The sequence below is a fragment of the Rhincodon typus genome, chromosome 4 (genome assembly GCF_021869965.1).
Source record: "Rhincodon typus isolate 14 chromosome 4, sRhiTyp1.1, whole genome shotgun sequence".
In the NCBI taxonomy this organism is placed as follows: domain Eukaryota; kingdom Metazoa; phylum Chordata; class Chondrichthyes; order Orectolobiformes; family Rhincodontidae; genus Rhincodon; species Rhincodon typus.
In genome coordinates this window covers 56,325,996-56,346,136 of record NC_063335.1, presented here as the reverse complement: position 1 = coordinate 56,346,136, position 20,141 = coordinate 56,325,996, and the positions used below count along the sequence as shown (strand labels likewise).

At 39.8% G+C, this 20,141-nt stretch overlaps 2 protein-coding genes across 3 annotated transcripts in view; both read right to left on the bottom strand.

Moving 5' to 3' along the window:
• Positions 1–20,141, bottom strand: part of LOC109930435 (BAALC binder of MAP3K1 and KLF4) — a 442,607-nt gene that overhangs the window by 306,621 nt on the left and 115,845 nt on the right. The gene's annotated exons all lie outside the window — the stretch shown is intronic.
• Positions 13,208–20,141, bottom strand: part of LOC109915281 (uncharacterized protein C18orf63) — a 55,559-nt gene continuing 48,625 nt past the window's right edge. The window contains exons 14-15 of the mRNA XM_048595577.1: positions 18,714–18,803; positions 13,208–13,776 (exon numbers count right to left, since the gene is read on the bottom strand). Of these exons, the coding sequence (XP_048451534.1) occupies positions 13,648–13,776; positions 18,714–18,803 (219 nt within the window). The 3' untranslated portion in view covers positions 13,208–13,647. The remainder of the gene's footprint in view (positions 13,777–18,713; positions 18,804–20,141) is intronic.

Here is a 20,141-nt window from a genome sequence, read left to right as displayed (position 1 = left end):
GGCTCCATCCCCGCCTCTTCGACCTGTTTGTTTCCTCTCCACCTATCTTCTCCTCTATCCATCTTCTATCCGCCTCCCACTCTCTCCCTATTTATTTCAGAACCCCCTTCCCCTCCCCCTTTTCTGATGAAGGGTCTAGGCCCGAAACGTCAGCCTTCCTGCCCCTATGATGCTGCTTGGCCTGCTGTGTTCATCCAGCCCTGCACCTTGTTGTCTCGGATACCATGATGTCCTCAGTCACTTTGTTTGCCTTTAAGAATGAATGAAAGCGTTCTATGTATAATGTGCAATTTTCTGACTCCTCATCAAACAGTCCCATCAGTCCAAATTGGCTTGCCGTTTGTTTTCCTGCCGGTAGGAGTTTTTCCTGTCACTCGGGTCTAAAGCTGTTTGCGGCCTGAGACCGCTTGGTGAAAGCTGACCACGTTGGCCTCTCCCACAGTGGTTGTCTTAGCGTACCATTCCACCCTGGTATTGCAGGGTGAGTCCCCTCGCAACTGCTCACTGTTTGGACTTCAGTAGCTTCTGGGTGCATAGTCTCTTCTTCCATTGTTAGTCCAAGTCTCCTTACAACTGCTGCTTTCAGTCCACTCCCCACTGCATAGCTTCTTTCCTGGTGTTGACAGCGGCCTGAGTCCCCTTGTAACCGCTTCCCTCGACGTTATCTCCTTAATCCTACATCACTTCCGAAGTCCAGGTAATGCCTCCTCCGGACAAAAAAAAAAGGCATTTGTGCAGATCCCACCCTTTTCACCAGTTATTATGTTGTTGCGGGTGAATAAAGAAGGGAGAGGGGCCACTTCATCCCTTCTCACTCTGGATCTGAACAATTTGAGATGCTCACCCAGGGTCTGGGGTAACAACTGTAGAGACGATCACTATTTTCGTTTTGTTTTCACATTTTTAAGTTTAGAACTGAGTTGAAATTAAGAATTGAAGTTTGAACAGTAACTTGTCTTAAAAGAGAACTACGATAAATGTTTATTGTTGGAAATTGGCCTGGGAAATAATTACTGCTCAAAGGACATTGTCAATGAATTGGCAGCAAGTGTTGCTATGCTAAGGTCTGGCTGCTGGTTGGATGTTGAATTGGTCAAATTAAGGAGGGACCAGTGCTAACCAACCAAGGAACCATGTATGTTGAGCATGTTGATTAAAAAGAGAGAGCCAATTTTGACTGGGTTATTTTTGACAGGAAGCAGTGCGACTTTTGAAAGCTTCTGAAGACTATCTGTCCAGTTTTTGTCCAGTTATCAAATTGTTGAATTTCTGAGAAAAGAATCCCAGTCTGTAAGAAATTAGTAAATATTTCTACAAGTTGCTGAAGCTGTTTACATTAACTGGTGACTTCAGAATTCAAGCAAGATATATAATTCTACTTGCCTGTGAATAATCTATTGTCCAAAGATTTCAAGAAGGTCTGGTATCCATCATTTGAAACTGTTCATTGAATTGATAAATTAGAATTCTTTTATTTTCTTTCTTATTTACTTTTTAACTGTGTGTGTCTGTCTGTTTGTGTGTGGGGGTTCTGATCAAAGCAGATTGAGTTATACATCACCAGTATTAATTAAATTATGTTGTTGTTTATCTGTGTTTTGCTAACTTTACATTCTTAATAATAAATTGTTAATTTTCAGTTAACATGTCCAAGATCTGTTATTTGTAATGTCTGGTTAGGAACAATTGGGCAATTTTGAGTGCTACTGAATGTTTTAATTTCTCTGTACTGCAAATCTAGTATTAATCTGGCTGATTTGGTTTGGTTTTGTTGTCTGTGTCCTACAACATTGTTTCATACATAGCTGGAGTGAAAAGAGGGATGTTAGAATGGCTTTAGAATTTAAAAGCTTTTATCCGTTTGACCTGCAAACCAATGCCCTTATGAACTCTCTGTTACTTGGTTCTTATGTGTGTAATTATTACTGGTTATAGTTATCATTATATATTTAATTATGAACAATAATTTTATAAATTTAACTCCTTTGAAAACTTTTGGAATCTATTATCTGAATTAATAATTATAAATGTGCAAGAAGAAGCTTCCATTTCTTAATACTACATTTGTGTCTGCAGTATTTTGTGGAGCACATATATATGACGGCGCTTTCTACATTACAATGATCACAGCGTTTAAGTACATCTTTGGCTGCAAAACACTTTTGAATATTTCTTACTTTCTCTTTCTCCTCTCTCTTTCTTTCTTTCTTTCGTTATTTCATTCTGTCTTTTGTTCTGTCTTTCTTTCTTGAAGCTAGATGGTGCATTTGTCTCCTGTGAGCTGCTGTAAATGCTTCTTTTGTGATTGAGAAAGAGCTCGTTGACTGTTAGAGAGCCCCCTCTAGTGCAAGGTTGATGTTGGTAGTGATACACATGGCTTACTAATTTTGCTTGAAGCTCCTTCTTCAAATGTTAACAGTAACCACCATCCCAAATTACTTGATAGATCTGTAATGCCAACAGTCACGGCTCCACAGGGAAGTGCGTTGTTGCTCGTTTAAATAGTGTTTTCATGCAACTTCGTTTGTGGGTGTTGTGGTGGTTACTGTTGAAATTCAGTACTTGGTCAGTGTGTGTGGCTTTTCTGTGTACCTTTGTCAGGAATTACCCATTGGCCCTGCGTTCTACCATGAAGTCCAGGAATGGGAGCTGTTTGTTCTTTTCCTTTACCCTGGTGAAGTTGATGCCGGTGAGAGTGTTGTTTATTAGTTGGTGTGTCTCCTCTAGTTTGGTCGGTTTGATGATGATGAAAGTGTCGTCCACGTATCGGACCCATAGTTTGGGTTAGATTTGCAGAAAGGTCGTGCTTTCGAGTCTCTGCATCACCACTTCTGCTATTAGTCTGGAGATAGGTGACCCCATGGGTGTCCTGTTGATCTGTTCATGGATTTGGCCATTAAAGGTAAAGTGGGTCGTGATGCATAGGTCCAGTAATTTCAGCTTTTTGTCTGGAGATGGTGTCACTTTAGTCTACTGCATTTGCTGTTCACAATGTGTTCTCTTCTATATTGGGGAAACAAAGCATAAACAGGATGACTGCTTTGCAGAGCACCTACATTCTGTCCACAAAAAAGACCCTGAGTTTCCTTTTGCTTGCCACTTCAACACAGCACTTTGTTCCCTCGCCAACATCTGTCTCAGGCCAGCTGCAGTTCTCCAGTGAAGCTTAGAGCAAAATGGAAAACAGCACTTCATTTTCTGCTTGGGAACTCTACAGCCTTCTGGTTTCAGTATCGAGTTCAATAATTTTAGGGCTTGAGCACCTTCCTGACCCCCAAACACCAGGCTTTGTTGTCACATGGTCTGCTATTATACACAACCCATTGTTAGCCCCTAAAAGACCCCATTAGGAGCTATTCATTCTCCTCGGCCAACTCATTTGTCTGTCTGATTGTTTGTTTGTTTTTCTCTCTCTTTAGCCTCTATCTCCTGCTATCATTCACTCTTTATCCCTTACCCCCTCCCTCCACCCTATCATCTGCATAAAAACCAACTTTTTCCTAGCTACCATCAATTCTAAAGAAGGGTCACTGGACCCAATACATCAACTCTGACTTCTCTCCACAGATGCTGCCAGACCTGCTGAGCTTTTCTAACAATTTCTGTGTTTGTGTAAGTTACTAATGTAACGACTAAACAAATGCATCAATTCCAGAATAACTCCATAGCAACTTTGCAACTTAGGGAATTATATAGACTGTCGAAAAATGGCTAAACAGCATCAATGTGAGTTAGATTTTAATTAGAAAGAGAATGTGGCTTTAATCTGCAAAATTGACAATGTGTCAGGAAGCTGGCTGTAATTTATTGGATTCACTACAGTGTTCTAAGTTGCTTTTGAGCAGCTGCCTTGGGAGAGTTTGAGAAATTTAAGAACAAGAAAATCAACATTAAAGGTCTCAATAATCGCACAGAGGCAGCTTTTTTTTATAGGGTCCCTACAGTGTGGAAACAGGCCATTCAGCCCAACAAATCCACACTGCCCCTCCAAAGAGCATCCCACCCAGACCCATTCCCCTAGCCCTGCATTTCCCATGTCTAACCCACCTAACTTAAGTATCCATAGACACTGTGGGCAATTTAGCAATCCACCTATCCTGCACGTCTTTGGACTGTGACAGGAAACCCATACAGACGCAGGGAGATTGTGTAAACTCTACACAGACAGTCGCCAGAGGGTGGAATCGAAGTTGGGTCCCTGATGCTGTGAGGCAGCAGTGCTAACCACTGAGCCACCTCTTTCCAGCCAATACCTCAAGAGTCAGCACCTGTGAAAAGGTTCTTGCCTTGTCCTGCAAAGAAAGAGGCTAGTTTGATGATATGTATTGAGACATGCAGGAGCTAATTACGTAGTATTATGAAGCATCAAAAAGCTAAAGCCAAGGATCAGTATTGTAGGAATCTGAAGGAAGAGAAATATTGAGGTATAAAGAGTAAAAGGTGGATACTAAAAGCGTGACAGCTCAGCTTGAAGATAGCTATGCCATAACAGAGTTCCTTTAAGACTGTCTATAGCATTTCGCAAACCTTGCTGCCATTGTGATCCCATTTTGAGGCTTGGTGAGGATAAAAAGAACGGGAACGGGTGCCGTTTAGACTATAAGTTTTGTAAGGAATCAAGTGATCCATCCAGGGTTTTAAAGTGTTCACAGCTCCATAGGAATGGAACTATTGCAGCCTTGGAACTCATGGATTGTGAAAGCATTGGGAGACACCACCCACACTTTGAGAAGCCCTGGTTCAGTGCCATTAAGTTTTCCAGTACTGATATTTTTCCCTCGTTCTGACCCTGCTTCAACAGTTATAATTTCTTTGGAATGTCTAGCATGTTGCCCCTATCTGTTATTGTTTGCAAAATAAATACTTAGCCTATCCAGTTTCTTTATTTTCATTTGACACTGTGAACATTATCAGTTTACTGGGTGTCCATGTTGCTTCTGCCCACACAGTATTTCCAGTTTTAAAGGTTTGTTGTGCTGATGTTCATATCCTTCGCAAATTTGTTTCCATGTTCCCTTTTGTCCAGGTGTAACCATATGCTTTGCCGTCGTTTGCAGTTCTTTGTAACATTCCAATTCCTCAGTATCTGTTGTCATGCTGAATTTTACAAGTGATGATTTGAAATATTCCTTTAACTCAATGTTATACAGAATTGGATGAAAACATCAGTTCAGAGACATGTTCCTGTGTTCTGATTGCCATGGAGATTGTATTTGAAACAGTAACCTATGAACGTGTGAGAAGATTTGACCTACAAGCAGCAAGGAAAATTTGAAATTACTTTCAAATGTTTGGGGAATCTGTAATTTTTTTGTTTAACTGTTTTAAAAGGACTTTTAAAAGCTTGTTATAAGTTGTAAAGGGCTGAATTATGACATGTGGATAATTAAAATAAAAATCCATGTGTCCTGGTGGTCTTTAACTTGGAACTGTTACCGAAGAAGTAAGTTAATATATATAGAAACCACATGGCACACAGACACAATGAAAACAAAGTTCTGGGGAATGGAAAGGTGGTTAACAAACTTTACTGGACAGCTGGATTCCTGAGTATTCAGTAATCATGTTTAGAACTACTGTTACCTGCTTCTTTCATTTAAGTGATCGAGTACCTGGAATTGACCATACATGATGGATAGTAAAGGATTTCTAAAGCTGATAGTGTTAGAGTAGTTTTTTTTCTCTGGGTGTGTTTTGCATCTGCACAGAATAAATGTGATTGGACAAGGGGCACAAGCGCATAGAAAAAAAAGCAGACGTCTCCTGAAACTGTTGTATAAATGAATCTGCTGCAATTGAAAACTTTCAAGCGACTTTTATTAATTGAAGCTTCTATGCTGTGAGGGTTGTGATAACTTTTTGACTTCAACCTAGTCCAACTTCCTAGTTACATTTGTCTCTCAAACTGTGCAAAGCTAACAGTAGATCAACGCTACCACGAATGATAGGGACCAAGAGTTGAAAAGTTTTTGGGAGGAGGTTTGCCTACAGAACCCTGTTTACTTGACAACTGTTGCCAATAGAGAATTGGCTAGGTCCTTGAAGGAAAAGAACTGAAATTCTGCTGAGAAGAACTTTGTGGCTGAAACTAAGAGATATGGGCAGAGTGAACTGCAGACTAACTGTGTTGCCGTTGTTATGTCTGCTATTATGTGTAATTTATAGTTCATACTGATTGTGATTTGCCTGTAATTTATATTGATTCCAATTCATGTTATTTGTAAAAGTTAAATAAAAGTGAATTTTTGTTGGTTATATCTTCATTTGAGTGGTTTGGTAAATCTGGTTATTTTGGTTTATAGAATCCCACAGGGATTGGAATATTGTGCTAATTTTTCATGTTGGTATGTTTTTTCATTTTTACTTTGTCTCTTACTTCTTGAATTACGTTTGGCAGTCTTTGTTGACAAATTGAATGCTTGCCGTAATTGGTCTTTTTCCAATCCAAAGCTGGCTTCATAACAAGAGCTCTCGTACACTAAAACTGCTGACCACTCCAGGATTATCCAGGAATCCAAAGATAATGTCTGGTTTCTATTCTCCATCATACGCTACTTCTTTAATTCCCTCTTTGCTGTGTCCTGTTCTCCATCCTCACCTTCAACAATTAGAGGAATTTATTGAATGTGGAGAGGAATTTATTGGCTCACTTTTCTCAAAGATCAAAACAATTCAAACAACTGCATCTGCTTTGCCTCTACCTTCAACTATCACAGGACTATTATGACACAGAAAGAGACCAGTTGGCTCATCATTCCTGCATTACTTCTATTGCTCAGTACAAATCTCCTGTGCATTATTTCTATCCAAATAATCATAATACCCTCTCAAACACCTCAATTCAAATGGACTCGACCACTGTGTAAATCTCTTCTTTACCTCCTTTCTGCCTACTCACATTTTTCTGTAATAAAAACTGAAAGAAATGCAGATGCAGTAAATCAGGAACAAATACAGAAGTTGCCGGAAAAGCTCAGCTGGTCTGGCAGCATCTGTGAAGAAAAAATCAGAGTTAACATTTCCGGTCTGGTGACCCTTCCTTGGAACAGAGGAAGTGTGATGGGGAAAAGTCATTAATGCCATTTGTGATGCTCATTTGGAGAGTTTGCAGACAATGGGTGAAAAGCCTCCTTCTGTACTGTAATAATTTTGTGGCCCACCTTCTATTTCTCATCTACATGCTACCCCTTAGAGAAATCATCTGGAGGCATAAGGTTAGTTTTCGCACACGTGCTGATGATATCCAGTTCTAACTCAACACTAACTTCTCAGCTACTCCATTGTTTCTAAATTGTCAGACTGCTTATTCAGCATCCAGTATTTGATGAACAGAAATTTCCATAAATTAAATATTAAGGAGACTGAGGTAATTGTTTTCAGTCCTTGCACCAAACTCCTCTCCCTCTTTCATGGTTGAGTGCAGCTCTTGTTAAAATACATGTCATAAATACACACGTGAACAATGGTGATCCAATAAACCAATCTGATTTTAATATTGGAAATGCAGAAGATAGAATGGTTGTATTAAAAGCATCAGACTTAATTTAACTGCAAATGTTCAAAAAATTCTGACTTCTTAAGTTCCACAAGTTTAAGTATGGTGACCCTGAAATTCCACTGGATAATCTTTGGGCTTTCATCATAACTGAATCCTTACAAATGGCATGAACTAAAACAAAGAGAAATTTGGCAGGTCTGCAGAAACTGTGGAGAGAAAAACAGTTAACAATTTGAGTCCAATAACCCTTCATCGGAAAATGACATGAACTGCCTTTTTCAGTTGCTTATACCATTTCTCTGGTTCCAAAGGAATTATAAAGGGCAGTTGGTGGGAGATCTAATTTATTTCCTGAGCCAGGAACATGTGCTAACATGCAGTAAAGTTTCAGTTACATTCCTCGTGAAATCAATTAATTTCATTTGAATGGGGGGAATGGGGATGTGTTCAGTCGCATGGAAAACAATGGAAAAAGTTAAAGGATGGGCGGGGGAGGGCTCAGCGGAGGTTATTAAAGTTCCCATCACAAGCAATAGGACAGAGAGTATAGAAAAAGTCAGGAGTCTAACTTCAGGGAACACTATGAGAAAGGAGGTAGTCAACACAAGACTGAGGGTGTTATACTTAAATGCATACATTACACAAAACTCTTTACACAGAGAGTGGTGGGCGTGTGGAATGCGCTGCTGGCAGTGGTAGTGGAGTCAGATACTTCAGAGACTTTTAAGTGACTCTTTAGATAGGCACATGGATGATAGTATAATGTAGGGTATGCAGGGTAGTTTGATCTTAGTAGGATAATAGGTTGGCACAACATCATGGGCCAAAGGGCCCATCTTGTGCTGTACTGTTCTATGTTCTATGTTCTATGTAAGGTAAATGAGCTTGTACTGCAGATTGAAGTTGGCAGGTATGATGTTGTGGGTATCACAGAGTTGTAGCTGCAAAGGGATCAGGACTGGGAACTAAATATCCAAAGATACATGTCAGATCAAAATGAAATTAAATTGGTAGCAAGCAGTCATATAGAATCAAAAGGCATAGAATCTGAGTGGGTAGAGTTGGGGAACCGCAAAGGGAAAAAGACCTTGATGTGAATTATGTACGGGCATCCTAGCAGTAGTCAGGATGTGGGGAGGAAAATAAATCAAGAGATAGAAAAGGTACTTAAAAAAGGCACTGTTATAGTAGTCACAGGTGACTTCAATATGCAGGTGGACTGGAAAATCAGGTTGTTAGCGAATCTTAAAGAATTTGTGGAATGTCTATGAAATGGATTTTTGGAACTCTTTTTGGTAGAGTCCACTAAGGAGCAGACAATTCTGGATTTGATGATCCATAATGAGGCGGATTAGAGGTATTAAGGCACTTCTAGAAGGTTCTATCACCATAATGTGATAGATTCACCCCGTAGTTTGAGAGGGAGAAGCTAGAATCAGGTACAACTGTTACAATCGAGTAAAGGTAACTACAAAGACATGAGGGAGGAGCTGCCCAGAGTTGATTGGAAGCCTACTGGGTAAAATATTGAAGTAGCATTGGCAGGAATTTCTGTTGGTAATTTGGGAGCCACAGCAGAAAAAGAAACATATTACCGGGAAGACAAGGCAACCATGGCTGACAGAGAAAATCCGGGACAGCATGAAAGCGGAGGAAAAGCCTACAATGTGGTGAAGATTAGTGGGAAGCCAGACGACCGGGAAGCCTTTAAAAAACCAGCAGAGGATAACTTAAGAAAAGCAATAAAGGGAGAGAATATGAAATATAACAAGAAACTAGCTAGTAATATAAAAGGAGATTGCAAGAGTTTTGTTTTAAAGATATCAAAAATGTAAAAGAGAGATAACAGTGGACATTGGACCACTGGAAAGTGAGACTGGATAAGTACTAATGGGGAATAAAGAAATGGCAGAAGAATGGAGTAGGTACTTTACATCAGTTTTTACAATGGAAGACTCTAGCAGCATACCAGAACTTCAAGAAAGTCAGGGAGCAGAGGTTACTGTAGCAGCCATAATTAAGGAAAAGGTGCTGTGGAAGCTGAAAGTGGATAAATCAACCAGACTAGATCGACCACACCCTTGAGTTCTGAAGGAGCTAGTTGAGGAGATTGCAGAGGCATCGGTAGTGATCTTTCAGGAGTCAGGAAGTTCCCAGAGGACTGGAAAATGGCTAATGTACCTCCCCTGTTTAAATAGGGAGGGAGACAGAAGACAAGAAACAATAGGCCGGTTAGCTTGACCTCAGTAGTTGATAGGAATTTTAGAGTCCATTATTAACGATGAGATTGCAGAGTATTTGGAAGTGTATAGTAAAATAGGCTGGGTCAACATGGTTCCGTCAAGGGTAGGTTAAGCCTGACAAATCTGTTAGAAATCTTTTGAAGAGGTAACAAGCAAGTTAGACAAAAGAGAGCCAGTGGGCATGATCTGTTTGGATTTCTAGAAGGCATTTGACAAGGTCATAAAGTCATACAGCACAGAAACAGACTCATCGGTCCAACTCGTCCATGATGACCAGGCTTCCCAAACTCGTATCATTTGCCTGCATTTGGCCTGTACCTCGCTAAACCTTTCCTATTCCTATAACTGTCCAAATATCTTTTAAATCTTGTAACTGTATCTGCATCTACAACTTTTTCTGGCAACCCGTTCCATAAATGCACCACCCTCTGTGTGAAATAGTTGCCCTCGGATCCTTTCCAATTTTTCCCCTCACCTTGAACCTATGCCCCCTAGTTTTGAACTTGGCAGTGAGCTTTGCATTGCCCCCTTTTCCAAAACAATTTTCTTTCTCAGTAGGCATGGAATAATTTGCAGTTCTCCTTGACTCAACGTTTTCCGGAAAAATCACAATAAATCTCTCATTAACCAACTCAGTAATATCCAAACAGTTCAATTTTCCAATTCTCATGATATATGTGCTTCTAATATGCCTCCACCCTCGGGAAAATGAAATGTCATTTCCAACTATGATTCATTACAATATAAATATGATACAAGTAACAAAATACAAGTAAAATTACATTCATTTTCATTCACTCTTCACACAGGTTTTATATAACTCCTTGCCACCACTTATAAATCTCAAAGCTATTCAACATCTTTAAATTTTTCATAGTGTGCCTCTGCTGCACAGGAGACTGCTAAATAAGCTAAGAGCTCAAAGTATTAGGGGTGAGATACTGGCATTGGATAGAGAATTGGATTACTGGCAGAAGGCAGGGAGTAAGGATAAAGGGGTCTTTTTCAGGATGGCACCAGTGATTTGTCAAGTTCCACAAGGGTCCATGTTGGGACCATCATGACACATGTCATACATTATTGATCTTGATGAAGGAACTAAGGGTATTGTTTTTTAGATGACACAATGATAGATAGAGGGACAAGTAGTAGTGATGAAGCAGGAAGGCTGCAGAAGGACTTGAATAGGCTAGAAGGGTGGTTAAAGAAATGGTAGATGGAACACAATGTGGGAAAATGTGAGGGTATGCATTTTGGTAGTAGGAAGGGAAGAGTTTGGGGTAAGGCTTCAGAAATCTGAAGCACAAAGGAACTTAGGAGTCCTAGTTAAGGATTCTGTTAAGATTAACATGCAGGTTGAGTTGGCAGTTAGGAAGGCAAATGTAATGTTAGTATTCTAGTCCTCTTAAAATGATTGCGGCAGCAGACATGCATTTGCAATATTGTGAACAGTTTTGGGCCTTGTATCCAAGAAAGCATGAGCTGGCGTTGGATGGAATCCACAGGAGGTTTACAAGGATGAGTCTCGTGATGAAGGGCTTGTCATTATGAGGAGTTGTTGAGGACTCTGAGTCTGTACTCGATGGAGTTTAGAAGGATGAGGGAGGGGCTCATTGAAATTTATAGAATATTGAAAGGTCTGGATACAGTTGACATGGAGATGTTTCCAATAGTGGGAGAAACCTGAGGGCACAGTCTCAGAATTAAGAGACGACCCTATAGAACTGAGATAAAGAGGAATTTGTTCAGAGAATGGTTAATATGTGGAACTCATTGTTGCAGAGGTCTGTGGAGGTCAAGTCATTGAATGCATTTAAGACAGAGATAGTTAGGTTCTTTATTAGTAATGGGATCAAGTTTTACTGGGAGAAGACAAGAGAATGGGTTCAAGAAACTATTAGCCATGATCAAATGGCGGACCAGACTCAATGGGCCAAATAGCATGAGGATGGCATTCTGTTCTTGTCTTATGGTGGAATCATACACAGTATATAAACAAAAATCTTTCAGGTACAATTAATTAGGCTAGCAAGGGATTCTGAGCAGTGGATATTGACTTTGTGCAATAGTTTACAAGTGAAAATGAATTGGCAGCTCAATTTACTTTGCAGTGACTTGAATGGAATTGAAGATGATAAGTGTTGTAGAATGGGCTGCCAATTTGCTGTCACTCAATTTGAAATGATCAGCAGTATACTTGAAGCTGTAGTCTCTATGCAACATTAATATGCCAAAAGCCCTGACTTTATCCAAGATGGTAGCAAATATCAAAGTCTATCACGTTTTGACTGAATACTTATTTTGTAATCTAAAGGTGACTACAGTCGGTTCTGCTATAACACGTGTTCTGTCAACGTGAATTGGCTGTAATGTGATTGACGAATAGGGGAACGCTATTTCTAAAATGCGAACTTATGTTGGCTATACTGCAATTCCATCAGTGCGTAGAGGAGTAAGCGTGACATCACATGATCATTTCACGGGCTTTGTTGTGAATGCATGCAATGTTAGCACCGTGTCTCCGCACCGGCATCACGTGATCATTTAGAGGACTTTGTCGTGAAGTGCTTTCTGTGAGAGGTACAGTACAACCTCCTCCACCATCAAGTTATCTTGACATTTTTTTCAAGGTAGTGTTAAATTTACTTTTATTTCATTTTTAGACATGAATTAAATATTTATGCAAATTGTGCTATCCTTCGTGTCAGGCTTTTGAGTAATTTTTCTTTTGGTGGTCTGCCCCTAACCCCACTTTTCTCATTGGGCACAAGAACGCAACTATTGTGTTATAAGTAGAACCGACTGTATCAGCTTTTGCTTCACTACCTAGTATTAGCCATTGAGAATTACTAGCTACTTAGATAAAGGAGTATCTGAGAAAAAAAAAAGTTCCACTTTAAATGTTAGATATTAGTGTTGGGCTGCTTTTGTGCCATTATTGATGTGCCTGTGTGAAAGTTTGATATTTGCTGTTGTCAAATTCCTTGCTCTCAAAAAGCATCACACGTAACATTCGTGGTTCTCACTTCCTAAAGGAGCATTTGGACGGCATGCAGGAGCAGCAGTTTTGGATGATGTTGCATGCCGGATCTGAGGTGCCATAGTTGACCATTGTCTAAATTGAGATCAGCCAACTCCTCACAAATTGGGTGTATGCTTCATGCTTGGAGGGCTTAGCTACTCAGTAGATAACTTCAATCAGGGAATTATTCAAACTATGGGATTGAGTTTAAATTTTTAAGCCAGGGAAAATGATTCTCGAAAGATCAACTCCCCTTGAAGGAACTCACCATAGGGAAAATCATAGTGAGTGTAGAACAACTGACCAGCCTGTTGCAGCATACTTTTCACCCAGCAGAAATAGAATCCCCATGTGTTAAATGAGTTGCTGTTACAAAGTTGCCGATGTAAATTTGGTTTCATTTCTGGAAACATTAATCCCACTGGGCATTAAATGAACAGTCACTTAAATAATTGTTTAATTTATTTTAAAATGTTTCAGAAAAGTAGATCAGACTACATTTATAACTGTTAATTACAGATGTCACATCTAAGACAATGATAAATGGATGTGCTCTTTCATTAAAAACACAACATAGTAGTGCAAATTAGAGATTATTTTGAATCACACAATAGCTGCTGAAGCTAATTAAAAGAGTGCAGTAATGACTGATTAATTTTTTGACAGCAATTATTATCATTACTGTTGGATAATGTGAATTAACACTATTACTGAACAAACCAACTTTTGAATATAGATGGTATTAGAATATAAATCAAAATATTAATCAAAACAGAAACTATGCTAAACCTTCCAGGCACTAGGAGTTACACAAAGAACAGACAACTGAAAATATTTGGAATATCTCTTTTCTACTCAATTGATCTAGATGGATATTCTCAAAATCATTCTGTAGATCCTTTGATGAACTCCATGATTTTGGAAACCAGGTGCTCCTTCTTATCCCTTGTTTTCACAGAAACACCACGACTTTTCAGCCAAGATTGAAGAGTAACACTGTTCAATTTGGACAGCTGTAAAAAAAAGGAAGATTTCAGGACTATTTACCCAGACTGTAAACTGCATTTTATTTTGGTTCAGTAGCATAAGCACAACGTTCTTCCTCAATTTTATTCACCAATAATAACTCATTCCCTCCCTGTATGCTTCACCGATATATTGCAAGACAGCTTGTTTGAAACAGCATTCTGCTGTACTGATATATCTGAATAGATCACTGTTAACTATCATCTATAGATGAGTAACAGCAGATTCAAACTAGAATTCTCCTAATCTGCAATGCTCGCAGAAACCCTGAGGAAACAAAGTAAAAGGCCATTATTCATTTTCCAGTATCTTCATCGATACTTCATTGAAGGTCCACTGCCCTATATTCCAGAAATTTAAAACAACTGGAATAGGTAAGTTGGCCCAAGTGAAACCACAATGTCCTCCATTTAATTTAGTCTAGTATATGTTAGCATTGCTGATTGAGGGAGAAATGTTGGCCAGGAGGTCACTCGTTATTTTCTGAAAGTGTACAAGATCTAACAAAGCCACCTGAAAAATCCAAGGGGTCTTCAGTTTAATGTTTCATTTTCAAGGAGGCACCCTCGACACTGCAATACTCCCTCAGTGCTGGACTGAACTTTCAACTAAGATCATGTACTCAACTTGGATTAAATCCAGAATTTCTGACTGGGCAGAAAGGTGTAACAAAGGGGTTTAGGTGCAGGTTTGAGTGCAAAGGTTTGTGATCAAATGAGAGGTCGTATATGAAGAAAAAGTCGCAAGAATTTAGAATATGTTCTGGTACTTGGGTTTCAAAAGGTTGTAGGTATGAGAAGAAACAAAACTACAGAGTGACATATAGACGGGGACAAGAATCTTGAATTGGATGCACTAAGAGAGTGACAAGGACAGGTGATAAAAGAGTTGGAAGCAATGCAGAACATGGTGCAAGCTTTGGACAAATTGCAGTTTATAAATGGTTGATTTCAGGAGGAAAGCAAGGAAAATAAAATGGAGGTAATAGAAGCAAGGTTTCAATGATGACTAAAGTAAATGAAGGATGCATTAGTGCAAAGGTGGAAAGGAGTACTCAGTAGTAGCAAGGATTTGGGTTGAGAGTGTCACACAAGACAGAGGTTTGTGTATTTGAGTAATGCTGTTGAGAAGCAAGATGCCAGTTAGGAAAAGGGGATAGCTAAACATAAAGTACACCTGACTGTGATGAAGAATCTGAGAACAATTCAATGTACGATATTTGAACAATTCTGCAATATGAAAGTATTAAAAATACTGTGAAGGGGGCTCCAAGACTCTACATTTTCAGACTGATATCAAAGGATAGGTATACTGAAGTATGCTGTATGGAGTTATCAATCTAGGTTTTTTAATGAAGGCAGGAGAATAATTGCTTCCCTAAATGTTTTCAGGTATATTTGACACGTTTGGCAGAACGTGACACAGGGTGACAGCACTGGATGCTGGGGAGATTGCAGGGCTGTCTACCGCTGCATTTCCCAGTTCCCAAATTTCTTATCCATTAAGACAAGACAATAACACTCAGTGAAATGTTGCAGACAGCCTTCAAAAAATACTTTTTCATCTTGGTTCATGAAGTTACCAGGATGCCATTGGAGGACTGTGAACCTTTTTGATGGACTTGCCTTTCAATGACACTTTACATGTAACCAAAGCTACCTCGAATCAGAATATTCAGTGCTGGCTAATTATGGTTGTACTTGCAAATATTACGTTCTCAAAGCTCCCCTTATCTATAGAATCATAGAGATACAGCACAGAAACAGACCCTTTAGTCTAACTTGTCCGCACCAACCAGATATCCAAAACTGATCTAGTCCCGTTTGTTAGTATTTGACCCATATCCCTCTAAACACTTCCTATTCATGTACTCACTCAGATGCCTTTTCAATGCTGTAATTGCACGCGCCTCCAGCACTTCCTATGGCAGCTCATTATATACACACACTATCCTCTGCATGAAAGAGTTGCCCCTCAAGTCCCTTTTAAATCTCTCCCCTCTCACCTTAAACCTATGCCCTTCAATTTTGGACTCCCCCTAGGAAAAAGACCTTGGTTATTCGCCCTATCCATGCCGCTCATGATTTTATAAACCTCTTTAAGGTCATCTCTCGAGTTCTGATGCTTAAGGGAAAAAAAAACCCAGCCTACTCGGCTTCTCCGGGTAGCTCAAACCTTCTAATCCCAGGAACATCCTTGAAAAAGTTCAGAAAAGATTTATAAGTTTCACAAGTTCTTTCCTATAGCAGGGAGACCAGAACTGAACATAAATTAATAAAGTGGCCTCACCAACATCCTTTACAGCCACAACATGATGCCCCAATTCCTGTAATTAATGTACTGACCAATAAAGACAAGCGTGCCAAACACCTTGTTCACCACTCTGTCCACTTTCAAGGAACTATGTACCTGCAGCAGAGGTCTCTTTCTTCAGCAACACTCCCCAGGGCCCTACTATTAAGTGGATAAGTCCTGCCCTGGTTTGCCTTAGCAAAAAGCAACACCTTCAGTACTATTCCCAAAGTTATCAGGGCCTACAGCCTTTGCAGTATCCACTCTGTTCAGCAGTATCACAATCATGTGGAGTGAATCAATTGTCTAAAGACTGGTGTCTGTGATGCTGGGGATGTTAAAAGATTATTGAAAAATCTACAGCCTTGTCTTTTGCCTTGATGTGGTGGGCTCCTTCATTGTTGAATCTGGTGATATTTGAGAAGCCTCACATCCAGCTAATTGTTTTTAAGCAGCTTTATTCATGACTGGACATAGGCTGCAGCTTTTTTCCCTGGAGCTTAGATCTGATTCATTAATTGTGGGACTGTTTAAATCTGTCTGTTGCATCCTGCTTTATTGGCGGTCATGCAAGTAGTCCTGTGTAGTAAATTAAACAGGTTGACACCTCAGTTTTAGGTACATCTGGTGCTGCTCCTGGCATGCACTCCTGCACTCTTCATTGAACAAGACTTGATTTCCCTGCTCGATGGTAATGGTAAGAATATGGAATTTACCAGGCCATGAGGTTACAGAGTAGTTGGAAATAATTCTGCTTCTGATGATGACCTATTGTGCCTCATGGATGTTCGGTTTTGAGTTGCTAAATCTGTTCAAGGTCTGTCCTATTTAGCATAGTTGTACTGCCACATGGCATGATAAATGATATCCTCAATATGAAAATGGGCTTCATCTCCAAAATGACTGTGCAGTGATCATTCCTACCAAAATCAGTGAGGATGAGATTAAGTAGATTTTTCCTTCTTATTTGTTCCCTCATCCCTTGCTAAACAGATAGTCTAGCAGCTATGTCCTTTAGGACTTGGCTAACTCAGTCAGTAGTAATGGTGATATTCTTGGTGATGAGCATTGGGATCCTTGCACTCAAAGTACATGCTGTGCCCTGGCCAACCTCATTGCTTCCTCCGGTGGGTTTCAACAGAAGGATTACTACCTTGAAAATATATTGCCATTCCTTCATCATCACTGGATCAAAATACTGCAAATCCCTACCTAATAACACAGCATGTGTACTGACATAAGATAAACACTAGCAAGTCAAGAAAGTTGATCAACACCACCTTCTCAACGACTCTTAAAGATATGCAAGAAATGCTGTCCTTGCCAGTAATGACAACATCCCATGAAAGCAAGAAGGTCTTGTATTTACATTGTGTCTTTCTCAAATTAAAGAGCACCCCGGAGCAGCCCCGATGTACCATATGAGTGTAGTTACACTTTTGTGATGTGGAAAATGGGGCAGTCAATTTTACATAGCAAACTGTCAGACAGCCATATGTTAAGAAGGATAGTATCAATTTGGGTGTCATTATTGCAAGGCTCATGTCCAATCAGATCACATGGACAGCAGCCTATGGTAGGAGGAGATCTGGTGTAGAAAATGAAGTCACCTGAACAAGTTTTGTGTTGTCCATTCCAAAAACCTGCTACACAATTATTTTTGACAAAATCACTCATGTAGTAACGCAGGAATAAACAATACAATGCAATTCAGCTCACGACATTGGAAGTCAAGGTGTAAATAATTATCAATTCACTTGCAAATGAAGTCATTATTATGTAAACTAATGTGACTCTGCTCTGTTTCCCTTTCTGTAATATCTACTGGTTTTATTAAAAGGTTGTCCTTAAAAAATTGTCACATTTTAAATTTGGAGATGGATTTTTGCAGACTTTGTTGATCCTGACACGTACCAATTTTTGTTTACTTTGGATATTTCAGTCTTTCAACTTCTGCACACCAGTCTGGATTGTTTGTTATCATTCTCAATTCTCATTTTATTCTTTTGCACACAGCAGCAGATTGTGGCTTTTGGCCTAGTTGGCACATCATACTGAACAGAAACTGGTCTATTATAGTGTTCTCTGAAATGTGCTTCAAAATTCAGGCCCAAATTCCCTGGCAAGCAGGAACAACAAATGATAAATACATTGGCCTGAATTTTCCTGGGAAGTGAAATTGTGTTGAAAATAATTTTCAAGTGAGTGTCAGTTAGCTCAGTGAGCTGAACAACTGGTTTGCAATATAACACCAACAGAGTGGGTACAATTCCTGCACTGGCTGAAGTGACCATGAAGGACTCTCTTTCTCAACTCTCCCTTTGAGACATGGTGACCCTCAGGTTAAACTACTAATGAGAGAGCAGCCCTATGGTCTGGTAGGACTACAATGGCTTTACCTTACTAACCTATCCAATAGTTCAAGGGATGAGGGTTCCACGAAACACACCCATATCCTTGTTTCATTTTTGTCATGATGGCCTGTAGTGACCAATTAAATGTCTCAGCTTTGTTTCCCTGAGTGACATCTAGAATGACTGTGCACTGATAAATATCCTCTGTGGATAACAAAATACTTTTGTATGAGATTAATTGAGGATAACTTTTAAGGTATTAAATATTTCTTAGATACCTGATTATATTTCACATGCACTGCCATATCAACATCCTGGATAACTGGTTTGGATTTTGGTTTCTTTGGAGGCGAATCTGTTCCTTTCTCCTGTGATTGAGAAACCACGAAATAGAATTCAAAAATATTCAAACATCTCCCACCGAGATTAAAGGTCAACCAACAAACTATATTTTGAACTAGAAATAATACAAACTTTTAGATTACCCAGGGTGATGCTTCAGTCAATTAACAACATATTGTCAAAAGAAATTGAAGCAGGAGTAGGCTATTGGCCCCTCGATATTGCTGGGTAAGTTGATAAAATTACAGCTGATCTCATGTGGCCCTTGACTCCACTTTCCTGTATGCACCCTACATCTTTCACTCAGCCTTGAATATAGGTTAGGGAGAGAATACCAAGCAGCAATGACACTGTGAAAGAAAAAATTCCTCCTCAACTCTATCTTAAATGAAGCACTGCAGCAAGCCCGAGACAGTAATATTGACCAAGACACAGTGGTGTCTTGAAATGGCAGGCAACCAGAAACTCAGTCATTTTTGCAGACAGAACGTAGGTGCTCTGCAAATCGATCACCCAGTCACATTTCATTCCCCTCCCCCAACGAATGTAGAGAAGATTGTGTGCACTGAATACAGTAGACTAGATTGAATGAAGTGCAGGTAAATAAGCAAGTGTTGTACCTTCTGTGATTGCATGGGAAAGTGTCATGGAGTTGTGGGGACATGTTGGAATTGGAAGGAATTGCGCTCCACAGGGAACGGTCCCTGATAAATGGTGATAAAGGAAGGGAGAGGAGTATGTATCTGGTGGTGGCATTTCATTGGAGGTGGCAAAAATGGTGGCTTACGAACCGTTGGATGTGGATGCTCGTGGGATGGAAAGTGAGGACGGGGGGCCCTATTTCTCCCCTCCCATGGCAATAAAAGGGTGATGGCAGAAGTCAGACATTGCTAAGGGCTCTGTCAACAACAGCATGGGGAATCCTCAGCTGAGAAAAAAGATGCACATTTCTGAGTGCCAAACTCCCACCCGCTGCTGAAGATGGCATCATCAGAACAGATGTGACAGAGAATCTAGAGAATGGAATGGAGTTCTTACAGGAAGCAGTGTGTGAAGATGTATGGTCCAGGTAACTATGGGAGTCGGTGGGGTTGTAGTGGGGAAATCATAAGTAGGTGTAAATGGCCAGAATCCATTCACCATTGTATAGGAGTGGCTTCCAATTTCAAACCATCCTGGGTACTCAGAAGTACTGATCACATAACCACAATAGACAATAGCTAACTAATCTTATTGCCCCAAGACCAGTGGGAGATTAACTGCTTAGTTTGAAAACCAATTGTAGCAATTGAAGCTACCTTGGTGAATGTTTTTATGGCAAAGATAGATAGATTTTTGAACAGTAAAGGAATTAGGGGTTATGG